Below are 13,059 nucleotides of genomic sequence, written 5' to 3' on the forward strand. Positions count from 1 at the left end.
TTTTTTTCCCCCTCAGTCTGGGGGACTACGGATGGATCAGGGAGTCCCTGAGAGTCCAGGCAGAATAGTTACATTGCAAAGGCAGAGGAGAGAGGTGCAAGCCCCTCTCTTCATTTTTTCTTCTTTAAAATCTCACTAAGTAACCCAAGGCTGGAGTCGAGTCTCAGACAATGTGGGATCCGTTTGTATTTCAGGGTTTAAGAGCTTCACCATGCCCACAATGTTAGCAGAGACTTGTAGGAGCAGTTGGAGAGACAAAACTCATAAAACAAAGATACCAATGACAAAAACTTAGACACAAACAAGAAGTTTTCAGGATAAAGGGGATGGGAGTGCAGGTATAAGGACCAAGGCAGAGGTAAAGGGAGGAGGGACAGAAAAGACTGTAAAAGAGAAAGAGAAAGAGAGAGATTGCCATTTCAACCTGACCCTGCAGCTGTCTCTTCAGGCACCAACCTGCAAGCTTTCAGAAAGGGCCACTGAAGGAGGGTGCCCCCCGTCCACTGCCCATCAGGGTGATCGAGCCTGGAAACCAGACAGTTGTATTTCATCTGTAGGAACCTAACCCACAGGTGGGACTCTCACCCATGCATACACCAGTTTATAGAAATCTGCTGTAGCACTGCAGCAAAGGGTCCCAGGTCCCAGCCTGTCTCAAAAGTGGGGGGAAAGATAAGAGACATACAGAAAACAAATACCAAAGTGGAAAATGTAATTCCAACCATATCAATAATCACATTGAATGTGAACAGATGAAACAAAGTTAAAGACAAAGATTGATAGACCATATTTGAAAAGCAAGGTCCTTAAAATATAGTCTCTAAGACGTGGAGGAAAGAAAGGTGGGAAGGAAGGAAGGAAGGAAAGAAGGGAAAAAGAAAAAAAAGAAGGTAGGAGAGAAAGAAGAAATTAAAGGCATCCAACTTTAAATGGCAGAATTAGAACTTTTATTACAGAGGACATGATCCTATGTGTTAGAAAACACCAATGATCCCACGAAAACAAAATACAACAAAACAAAACAGACTAGAATGAATAAACAAGTTTAAGAAGGTCACAGGAAACATTTCTTATAAAAATAAATTTCATTTCTATATACTAAGTACAAAAATATGAAAAGGAAATTAACAAAATGATTTCATTCACAGTAGCATGGAAAAGAATAAAATACTTAGAAATAAATTTAATAAAGAGCCGCAAGATCTGTACACTGAAAACTACAAAACATTGCTGAGAGAAATTAAAGATCTATATAAACAGAAACATTTCTTGTTCATAGATCAGGAGACTTCATATTATCACGAAAGCAATTCTCGGACTTCCCTGGTGGTGCAGTGGTTAAGAATCCTCCTGCCAATGCAGGGGACACAGGTTCGAGCTCTGGTCCAGGAAGATCCCACATGTCGCGGAGCAACTAAGCCCATGAGGCACAACTACAAGCCAGCGCTCTAAAGACGGTGAGCCACAGCTACTGAGCCGTGTGCCACAACTACTAAAGCCCACGTGCCTAGAGCCCACGCTCCACAACAAGAGAAGCCACCACAATGAGAAGCCTGCACGTTGCAACCAAGAGTAGCCCCCACTCACCACAACTAGAGAAAGCCCACACGCAGCAACGAAGACACAAAGCAACCAAAAATGGATAAATAAATAAATAAATAAATTTTTAAGTAAAAAAAAGAAAGCAATTCTCCTCAAATTGATCTATAAAAATTCAATGCAGTCCCTGTGAATATTCTAGCAGGCTCTTTTTGTGTAGAATTTGACAGCTGATCCTAAAATTCATATGGAAATGCAAAAGATGCAGAATAGCCTAAACAGTTTGGCAAAAGAATAAAGCTGGAGAACTTTCACCACCTGACGTCAAATTCTACTATAATACGTATTAATCTAGACAGTGGGTTTCAGGCACAAGGAAAGGAATACAGTTCAATGGCACAGAATTAAGAGTCCAGAAATAAAACAATTTTTATTATGAATTGATTTTCAACAGAGGTCCCAAGACAATTCAATACAAGAAAGACTAACCTTTCTTTTTTTAACCAAGGAAAGGTGCAGGGATAAATGGATATCCACAGGAAAAACCCAAAGCAAAGAAACAGAAACTTACATCACACTAGACAAAAATGAACTAAAACTTGATCACAGATCCACATGTAAGAAACAACCCCTAAAATTTCTCAAAGAAAACATAGAAGAAACTCTTCATGATCTATTAGATATAACATCAAAAACATGATCCATACAAGAAAAGATTAGTAAATCAAACTTCATCAAAATTAAAAACTTTTGCTCTTTGAGCACCACTGTTGAAAGAATGAGTAAACAAGCTACAGACTTGGAGAAAATCTTGCAAATCACATATCTGATAGAGAACGGGATCTTGCCGTTTGCAACAACATGGATGGACCGTGAGGGTATTATGTTAAGTGAAGTAAGTCAGACAAAGGCAAGTACTGTATGATTACACTTATATATGCAATCTAAAAAATAAAACAAATGAAGAAACCTAACAAAACAGAGACAGAGTTATAGATACAGAGAACAAACAGGTGCTTGCCAGACGGGAGAGTGTTGGGGGAAAGAAAGCAATAGGTGAGGGAGATGAAGAGGTACAAAATTTCAGTTGCAAAATAAATGAGTATGAAATGTACACTGTGGGGAATATAGTCAATAATTATGTGATATATTTGTATGGTGACATATCATAACTATACTTATCATTTTGAAATGTACAGAAATAACCAATCACTATGTTGTGTAACAGGAACTAACATAGCATTTCATTGTACATCAATTATACTTCAAAAACAAACAAATTCATAGGAAAGGAGATCGGATTTGTGGTTACCAGAGGCCGGAGACTGGGGGAGGGAGAACTGGTTAGCTGCAGTCAAAGGTACAAACTCCCAGTTATGCAATAAATAAGTACTAGGGATGTAATGGACAACATGATAAATATAATTAACACTGCTGTATGTTATACATGACAGTTGATAGAGTAAATCCTAAGAGTTCTCATCACAAGGAAAAAAATTTTTTTCCATTTCTTTAATTTTGTGTCTATGTGGGATGATGGATGTTCACTAAATTTATTCTGATGATCATTTCATGATGCATGGAAGTCGAATCATTATGCTATACACCTTAAGCTTAAAAAAATTTAAAAAAAGAAAGAATGGACCTCAGTTAATATTAATGTCTCAATATTGGCTCACTAGTTGTGATAAATGTGCCATAGTAATATAAGATCTTAATATTAGGGGAAAGTGGGTGAGGGGGACCTTGGAACTCCTTGTACTGTCTTTGCAACTTTTTCATAAATCTAAAACAAAAAGTTTATTTAAATATAAATAAACAAATAAATTTTAAAAAATGTACAGAAAATCATTGAATTGTCCCTTGTATAATAATAAGTGAACTTCATGGTATATAAATTATATCTTAGTAGAGTTGTTTAAAAGGTTATGAAGAAGGTCAGGGTGGAATGAGGGCTGGGCTGAGGCGGGGTCAGGGCAAGGTCAGGCAGGGCCAGGGTGGGGTCAGGCGGGAGTCAGCAACCCTGGCAATGGGCACGGAGGCGTGGATCGCCCAAGGCCGAGGCCAGCCTGTGGCCCTTCTCTGGCTGCTGCTGCTGCCCGTGGCCACCCTGGAGCTGCGAGGGTCCCCGGCCACGGCCACGGCCACGGCCGCCCCCGGCTGGGCTCCAGGTGCGGGCGGAGCGGTGGAGGGCAGCGCTCCGACTCCGGAAGCGCAGCGGTTGGCCCCGGGAGCCACAGGTGCGTTGGGGCCTCTGTTGAGGGCTGAAACGGCCTAAACTGCAGGGCCTGAGGGGGCCGGCTGTGACCAGGGCCTGGGTGCCCTGAGTCACTGAATTTCATCTTTTCTCTGCCCTGGCCAGCAACCAGGCAGCCCAGAGACCCCCTCAACACAGGTGGGTCACCGACTCCCCACTGTGGAGCCTCTGGGTGGGAAGTGCCTCTGTGGGACTGTGGGACCTCTGTGGGACTGTGGAAGTGGGGACATAGCAGGGTCTGACCCTGAGGCTGGGTGGCTGGGTGGAGGAAAGCACCAGGACTGATGAACGAGTGGCCCTGAGTCCAGGGCCGCGGGTCTCATTCCCCTCCGTGAGGCCCTGGGAGCGCAGGCCCTAGACCAAGATGCCCGCTCTCAGGGGGCCTGGGCACACCCCCTGCCCTCCCAGGTGTGAGTCCTAGAGCCAGGGCTGTCTTCATTAGCCCACTCCCTCTTCTTTTAGAAATGTAGAATCCTGAGTCAGAGAGGGGGAATGACTTTCCCCAGCTCACACAGCACCACAGACTGCAAATCTCCCTCCCTAAGACACCGGGGTGACATGGAGGAGGCACAGGCCCTTAGAAGCCATGATCTTGAGCAAGTAATGTTGGCAACTTCCGAGACCTTTAGTTCTTTGATCTACAAGAGTAGGCATTGAGGTGTGCTAGTTGAGGGAAATAAGGTGTGTGACGTGCCCAGCCCTTGGCAGCCTCACTCGGGGATGTCCTTCTCCCTGGAGATGCTGCTGTGAGCTGCTGTGGCTACCTTAGGTCCCCCCTTGCCCCATCCCACCAGACCTCTGGGTCCTCATCCCCACAGGGCTTGCTCTGTCCAATTCTCAGGGGCAGCCAGTGAAAGTAGAGTCCAGGTAGCGCTGTCATTTTGGCTAGGCCACTGGACGCTTGGCCTTGGTTTTCCCATCTATGAAGTGGACAGGGCCTTCCTGGTAGTGGCATTTGGGGTACTACTAGTGTCTCTATCGTAGGTGGCAGGGGAGTCTCCACAGTGTGCGGGAAACCCAAGGTGATGGGGAAGATCTACGGTGGCCAGGACGTGGTGGCTGGCCAGTGGCCATGGCAGGCCAGCTTGCAGTACCAGGGCTCACACGTCTGTGGAGCTGTCCTCATTAACTCTCACTGGGTCGTTTCCACTGCCCACTGCTTTCTGAAGTAAGTCCTCCTTCCAGGGTGCCAGCACAGGCACTGGCAGGGGAGGGGGATATGGGGGAAGAGGAGAAGAGGGGTGATGGGCATCCCACGTCAGCTCCTCTGGGCTTTTCTCTGGGGCAGTCTGTGGCCTTCAGATGCATGTCATTCCTGCCTTTGGCCTGTGTACCCTCCACCTGGACTGTCCTCCTTGCTCACCTGCTCAGATCCGCCTCATGCTCTGCCATCAGCCCCTGTGCCTGTCCTTCAACACAGATGTGCCTCAGGAGAGTGGCAGTGTCCGTCCTGGCTGCCATGCAGTGTGGACCAATCTCAGATCACAGCTTCTTCTTAACGTCCCCACATTTCCAGGTGTCAGATTCTAGGCAGGGACCTGGGACCGCATGTCTGGCCAGCAGCTGGGCAATTCTTCTTATTACTCCTGCACAGCTGTGTGCCCAGGAGTAGTCATGGCCGCTGGCGTGCGTTGTGGGGAGCCATGGTGCCAGGCTGCATAGGTGGGAATTGGGGCTCCCTGGGAGAGTGACATGGCTGCTCAGGAGTCTAATTCCCCTGGCCGTCCTGGGCCTGGCTCAGTGCCTGGGTCTGAACAGATGAGGAGGGGTCCCCAGGGAGCTGGGGCATCACAGCCCAGGTCTGGGAGCTGGAACTTTCGGAACTTAGAGTCCTATTGGCGCCTACTCCATACGACGATCCACGCAAGCCCCTCTGTGACATCAGGGGTGGCAAGTCCCCACCTCACCCTGTCTCCATCCTGTCACAAGAGAAGGCCCAACATGGGTGAGAAGGGCAGATGCATGGGCTGGGGGTTCCGGAGAAGGGCTATGCTGAGCGAGGGGCTTGCTGGAGGGGAAGGGTTTGGGCAAGGGGAGCATGAGTGGGTCTCCAGGTGGATGAGCCGTGCAAACAGTCAGGGAGGTGGGAAGTTTCAGCACCTGTGTTCAGGGAACAAGGCAAGGTTCTGTTTCCTGCACTCATTTGCTCATTTATTGAACAAATCTTTTGTGAGTCCTTATAACTAAGTGGAGAAGCAGCCCTTGGGCAGGAAGGTGTTTAAAGAAAGGAGAGGTCAGGAAGAGTGTGGGGCCAGAAGGTGGACTGTAGGGAGTCTTGGGAAGGGTAAAGTTAGAGCTGGGATTGAGCCAGAACTCCTCCTGTGTACAATCAAAGACCTTCATTTGATACGCCACCAAGGATCTTTCCAGCACAAGGATTCAATGCTCCTCTGATTCTAGTGTGTGATGGAGAAGCCGTGTGTCTGAGGTTGTAAGTAGGATAGCAATTAGCCCCAAGAAAGAAGGACTCCTGAACGCTAGAAATGGGGAGATAAAAGCTGTCTAGCATCATGTGGGGTAGAGGCCTGTGGGCAGTTAGATGAGGATGCAGGGAAAGAGCTAGCCCACACGCAGAGATGATGGTGACAATGTGCCCTTCTTCCTCCAGAAAATCTCACGCCCCGGAGAACTACCGGGTTCTGTTAGGAAGCACCCAGCTGCACCAGCACACCCAGCACACCCGAGAGATGTCACTGAGCCGGATTATCATGCACCCAGACTTTGAGAAGTTACATCCCTTCGGGAGTGACATAGCCATGTTGCAGCTGCTCTTTCCTGTGAATTTCACCTCCTACATCATCCCTGCCTGCCTCCCAGTCCCTGGCATGCAGCTACCCAGTAACTCATCCTGCTGGATAACTGGCTGGGGGATGCTCAACGAGGAAAGTGAGAGGGTGTAGGAGAGTCGGGTTGGCGGCAGATGAGGGTGGGGAGGAGGAAGGGGAGAAGGACAAAGGAGGGAAGAAGGGAGGTGTGGCTCCTCCTGAGGGGTCCCCAAGCAAAGAAGCACTGGACCTTGGCCCACTAAGCGTCATTTCTAGAGGAGTGGACCATTCTAGTTCTAGTTCTGAAAGTGTGTGATTGTAAAGCTTCAGTGTTCCCTAAGTGCAAAGGTTTACACTGAAAGTCTGGGAATCTTTGACTTTTGGAATCAAGATTCTGGGTTCTTGAAGTCTTTCTGGTTCTGGATTCCAAGCTTTTAATCAACCATGGATCTGAGATGACTTGATTCAACTCAAAGGTCATGCTTGGGGCCTGGTCCATTGCAGGCCACTGACAAACAAACACCCTGATTTCCCATTGCCACAAGAGGAGCTTGGGAAAAGTGGAAGGAAAACACACGTACGACTTCTGACCTCTGAGCCTGCCTGATGAAGTTAGAATGATTATGACTTAAGACTGTTTCACTCTCTGAACCTCACTTTGCTCTTCTCCCAACGCAGCTCAGCTATCTACTTTGGAAGCTTGTTAGGTGCACTGCATAACGCAGGAAAAAAATTATGTTTTTTAAGATTGAAAGAGGAGAAATGTAGGCAAAGACTTATGAGCCAGAGTCTTTATTAAAGAAAGGAGTATTTATGGTTGGGGGAAATGCTTGTGGTGCAAAATTAAGGGGAAAAAGAATATATATTTTAATTATTTGTAGGGTCATAATTTGGTACCGTGTTTCTCAACAGAGGTGCTACAGGCATTTTGAACAGACCCTGTCTTCATTGGGTGGGATGTGCCAGCATCCCTGGTCCTTGCCTACTAGTATGTCATGAACACTCCCTAATCATAGGACAAACAACCAGGTTCCCAGCATTCTCACACCACATACACAACACATACACACCACACATACACCACATTTCTCACACACACACACACACACACACACACACAGACTGTCCCTCCTTGAGGACAGAAACCCTGTCTTTCTTGTTTTAATATCCCAGCCTGTGGCCCGGGCAGGGCCAGGCACCTGGTAGGTACCCCACTGCTGCCACCCTGGTCCTATAGACCATAATTGCTTCCCTGTACCTCCAGACTGGTCTCTGAGATCCCACCCTGTGTGCTATACTTTAGTCTCCACATAGCTGTCTGAGTGTTTTCTTTAAAGCAGGAGTCATGCCAGTTCCCTGCTCATTACCCTCAGTGCCTTCTCATTTATACCTAGAAAAAAGTCATAACTCCCTTCCTTGGCTCTCAGGCCCTGTGTAATGTTGGCCCCAATTCCTCTCTGCTCATCTCCTACTACATCCCTCACCCACACCATCCCAGCCAGCAGGCCTCCTTCCTGCTTGAAAACGCCAAGGCCTTCGCCACCTCAGGGCCTTCACCTTGGCTGCCTCCCTGGCCTCACTTGCTCTCCCTGCTAACCTTGGCATGACTCACTTCTTTACATGTACAACTCAGCTGCTCCTCTGAGGAGTTTTACTTGATCATATGAGCTAAAACAGGCAACCTCTAATAGCATATGTCCCTGTTTTATTTCCTTTACACCACTTATTAGATCTAAAACAATTCTACTTATTTACTTCATTTACCCTGTTGATACAAAAAGCTCAGCTTCCCTGTACACCAGTGCTAAATAGAATCTTGGAGACAGAGTTTTGGGTGAAGTAGAAAAGGATAGCTTTATTACTTTGCCAGGCAAACGGGGACACAGTGGGCTCCTGCCTCGAAAAACTGTGTCTCTACTTGGAGAGGATAGTGAGAAGTTTCATAGTAATGGTTCAAAGAGGGCATGATCAGCTCTTGGACGTCCTGCTGATGAGGTGGGGGTGAGGTAAGTAAGAGTCAGCATCATCAACCTTCAGGTTCCAACTGGTCTGGGCTCTACATGCTTGTGGGCAGCATACCATTGTTAATCATTAACTTCTCCCACCTGGAGGGGGTTTCAGTATCTGCAAAACAGCTCAAAGAAATTGTTTTGTATATCCATTGTTGGGGAGCCAGGACCTTGCCCCAAGCCTGCACTGTGTTTCTCTTGACTGTTTCTCACTGGTCTCGCATCCCCTCCCTTCCCTGATTAACACCTGCTTGAATCTGCCCGTTGGAACTCAGAGAAGGTCATGGAGGCTGAATGAAGTCTATTTCCTGTAATCAAAGAAATGGGGGACACAGAAAGCCTTTGTGCCCAGGAGCCCCTCAGGGCCCTGCTCGGTATCCCTGTCTCCCCCAACTAAGAATGTTCCTGTGTATCATTAGTGTCTAAAAGATACTGAACACAAGGACAGAGGAGTAAATGAGTGATTGGATGAGAGGGTGGATGGGTGAAGGGTAGGTGGGAGGATGAGTGGGTGGAAGGAAAGATGGGTGGGTGGGTGAAAGGATGGTAGGCAGAGATAGTTGGAGTGAGTGGAGATGGATCAAAAGATGGGTAAATGGGCAAATGGATGGAAGTGTGAGGGGATGAATGGGACATGAGGAAAGAGGAAAGATAGGTAGATGGACAGAGGAATTGGTGGATGGATGGAAAGGTTAATGATAGACAAATGGAGAGCGGATGGGATGGTCTGTGAAAGGGTAGGTAGGTTGGTGAATGGTTGCTAAGCACCACTGAGTGGCATGTGTTGGTGGGATTTGCCTTTTTCCTTTGTAGAATAGGAGAGGTGTGGTCTATTGCTATGAGGGAGGTGGAGGGAATAGGATGAGTTTGGAAAAGTTTGAGAAAAGGGGGAGGGCTTACTAGGCATAGGTAGAAGACTGAAACAGTGCTGAAGGCTCAACTGTGCTGAGAAAAGTCCATGTTGAAGTGGTGAACAGTAAGGCAGAGTAGCCTGTAGCTAAGCCACAGCACCCTTCACTGATTTCCTCCTTATCCTCACAGCGCCTCTGCCCGAACCCTTCCATCTCCAGGAGGGTAAGGTGGGCTTCATTGAGAACAAGTTTTGTAATATATTTTACGGACTTAGAAAAGGCAAGAACTTCTCCGTGCATGAGGACATGCTGTGTGCTGGGGACTTCTCGACAGGAAAGGCCATCTGCCAAGTGAGTAAGGTCATTTCTGTTCTTCCCTTGCCTGTTCTCGGGGCCTCAGTTTCCCTAGGGGAGGGGCTGTGTTGCCTCTACTGTCTTTGTGGAGACCCCTGGGACTTCCCATTTCCTCCCTCCACATGCCTTCCTGGGCTCAATTCCTTGGCAGTGTCCCCCAGGATAGCCCCTTCCTAAGCCCCTTGCACATAAGGGCATCTACTGGCAGCACCCTCAAACAGCATCTTTTTATGAGGCATACCTTAAAGTTTTTATTTAAGTATAACATACATACAAAAGAATCTATTCATGCTGTTTTCATAAGTTGGATGAACTTTCACATAGTTACGCAACAGATGACCAATACCCCAGAGGTCCCACTCACACCTCCTTCCTATCACCAACACCCAACAGAAACCGCCATCTTCACTTTTGACAACTTAGATTAGATTCTGAATGTTCCATAAATAGAATTTATTTCCAGTTGTCGATCTTTCGTGTCTTTATATTTGTGAGATTCATCCAAACTGTTAAATGTAGTTATAGTTTGTTGAGTCTCATTGCTCTACAGGACTCTATTGTGTGAATTGAATTCTATGATCAGTTCTACTCTTGATGGGTATTTTAGAGGTTTCCAAGTTTTTCATTTCATTTCACTTCCAAATATTTTATCTTCTATTTCACAGAAACCCTTGAGTAGAATTGTTGAATTAAAAGGTATGTGTATATTCAGCTTTGGCAGATATTTCCTAACAACATCTCCAAAGTGGTTGCACCATTTCCACTCATTCCAGCAGTGGATGCGAGTTTAATATTTATTTATTTTATTTATTTATTTTCCTTATTTTTTTTGGCTGTGTCGTGTCTTAGTTGCACCACAAGGGATCTTTGCTGAGACATGCGGGATCTTTCGTTACGGTGCGCGGTCTCCTCCGGTTTCTCTCTGGTTGTGGTTCTCAGGCTTCTCTCTAGTTGTCGTGTGTGGGTTTTCTCTCTCTAGCTGTTGTGCGTGGGGCTCCGGAGTGCATGGGCTCTGTAGTTGTGGCATGCAGGTTCTCTTGAGGCGCACGAGCTCATTAGTTGCGGCACGCTGGCTTAGTTGCCCCCGCAGCATTTGGGATCTTAGTTCCTCAACCAGGGATTGAACCCGCGTCCCCTGCATTGGAAGGCAGATTTTTTACCACTGGATCACCAGGGAAGTCCTGGATGAGAGTTTATATCCTCGCCAACACTTTGCACTTTCCATCTTTTCTCATTTTGATAGCTTATGGTGGTTTGCATGTCCCTGATGACAAGTTAAATGTACTTTCATATGTTTATTGTCATTGGATGTCTTCTCTAAAGTTTCCCTTCCAGATTTTCCCCCCTCTCACTTTTCTGTTGGGTTGTCTTCTTTTCCTTTAGGGGCTCTTTGTGTATTTTTACATATTACAGGTATGAGTCCACTGTTGGATATTTGAATTGTAAACATTTCTTTCCTCTCTCTGTAATGCCCAATTTTAGAGGTGGGCAAACAGGTCCGGAGAGGGAAAGTCGCTACCCTAAAATAAGGCAGCACAACCTGGTCCCCCGTATTCTGACTCCAAGCCTAACCTGACCTCCACCATATCCGCCTCAGGGCCCAGCCTCCCAAGCTGGCATCATGTGCGGAGCTCTTACATAGATGGCATTGTGGAGTGGAGGGGAGAGTATTAGGGTTCTGGAGTTAGAGACACTGCTCTGCCCTGAAGGTCTTTTCACTTTCTGAGCCCATGTCCTCATTTATACTGTAGGATTCTGAGGCCTCCTTCATGGGATTGTCGAAAGGATGGTGTAGTGGGTTGGATAGTGTCCCCTACATTTGTAACCACCTGGAGTCTCAGAAAGTGACCTGATTTGGAAATAGGTCTTTGCAGATGTGATTAGCTAAGAATCTCGAGATGAAACCATTTTGAGTTTAGAGTGGGCTGAGGGATAGACACAGAGGTACTTGATTTCAGACTTCTGGTTTCCAGAACTGTGAGAAGAGAAATTTCTGTTGTTTTTATAGTGACCCAGTTTGTGGTAATATGCTTTGGCACCCCAGGAAATGCACACAGGAGGGATGGGATGCGCCTGGTCCTTGAGAATGCCTCACGGACAGCCGTTTTCACGTCAGCCCAGGGGAGCTGCTGAGCCAGAGGGAAGAAGCTCGGCCACCTGCCCTCCTGGTAGGAGGTAGACCCAGCTTTCTTGGTTCCCAGTGCACAACCCATGGCTGGCTGGCTTGGGCCATTGTTCTCACAGAGTCAGCTGCACCTGCAGGTGAAATAAAGGGCTGAGTCCCCCGAGTCCCCATCTGGCTGTCACCGTAGACCTCCCTTCCAGCCTGCAGAGGTCATGGCCATGGAGTTCAGGGCCGGAGCCCTTTGCCTGCTTGCCTGCTGGACATCCATTCTGCCTCTTGACCCCACCCCCTCTCGTTTCTCCCCAGGCTGAGGACACCATTGAGCTGGACACCCAGGAGCCCCAGCACATGGCCCCTCCTGCCCCCCTTAGCCTTTCAGTCACCACAGCCTGTCTGAGAGGTTCCATCTAGATTCATCTTCTGTCACATGCCTGCTCTGGTCCCCAACCTCCAACCGGGGCTCTCTGCTCTCACTGAAGTGCCCTCCCCCAGCACAGGACACCCAGAAACAAGTCTGAGGAGAGACAGACCCCAGGAGCACTCAGTGCTCAGACTGTGGGGCAGGACAGACCTGGGTCCAGTCTTCAGTCTGTAATGTAGTGATTATGACCTTAGATAACCCGTGAAATGGGGTTGCTAACGGCCTCCACTTAATAAGGTCCTTATAGAAGATTCAGTACTGTGCCTGGCATTCAGTAGGTGCTTAACACCTGCTGGCTTTCAATCTCCTGGCCTGGTCTGCCTCCCTCTATCTGGATTGTACCTGTTCTTCTGGGCCTGTCTTAGACCTGTCCTCTCACCCAAGGTAGAATTCATTGCTCTGGCCCTGCCCAACACACACACACACACACACACACACACACACACACACACACACACACATACTGTTTGCTGCTTGTCTTCAGTAGTGCAAAGTGCAGCTCACTTTGCATGGGATACTTTAGTGTTGGGCCTTCCTCTGCCTTCTGAGAACTCCCCAGGGGCTAGGAGGCTATTGGAGCCCTTCCCATCTCCCTCGGACTGGCCCAGAATCCATCATAATATAGACAACCACATGGCTCATCTGCATGAATCCCTGAGGCCTGGAGTGGACAGGGACCAGGCCTTCCCCTGGCCTTGAACAGCTTGGGGTGGGTACACTGTGGGGAGGGCCAAGGGC

General features: G+C 47.6%; 1 protein-coding gene across 1 annotated transcript; it reads left to right on the forward strand.

Annotated features, from left to right (window-relative positions):
* Positions 1-3,487: 3,487 nt before the first annotated feature.
* On the forward strand, positions 3,488-12,311 carry LOC137770986 (serine protease 40-like). Its single transcript, XM_068554012.1, has 5 exons — positions 3,488-3,779; positions 4,781-4,964; positions 6,405-6,682; positions 9,612-9,772; positions 12,207-12,311. Exons 1-5 carry the CDS (start codon positions 3,488-3,490, stop codon positions 12,309-12,311), a joined length of 1,020 nt encoding a protein of 339 aa, XP_068410113.1.
* Positions 12,312-13,059: the final 748 nt, after the last annotated feature.

The sequence above is a fragment of the Eschrichtius robustus genome, chromosome 10 (assembly GCF_028021215.1).
Source record: "Eschrichtius robustus isolate mEscRob2 chromosome 10, mEscRob2.pri, whole genome shotgun sequence".
In the NCBI taxonomy this organism is placed as follows: domain Eukaryota; kingdom Metazoa; phylum Chordata; class Mammalia; order Artiodactyla; family Eschrichtiidae; genus Eschrichtius; species Eschrichtius robustus.

What these genes read in the sequence shown, in the direction of transcription:
- LOC137770986 (XM_068554012.1), top strand. Translation starts at nt 3,488, where the DNA reads ATGAGGGCTGGGCTGAGGCGGGGTCAGGGCAAGGTCAGGCAGGGCCAG. An exon ending in GTTGGCCCCGGGAGCCACAG is followed by an intron (nt 3,780 to 4,780) that starts GTGCGTTGGGGC and finishes TCTCTATCGTAG; the next exon opens with GTGGCAGGGGAGTCTCCACA. An exon ending in ACTGCCCACTGCTTTCTGAA is followed by an intron (nt 4,965 to 6,404) that starts GTAAGTCCTCCT and finishes TTCTTCCTCCAG; the next exon opens with AAAATCTCACGCCCCGGAGA.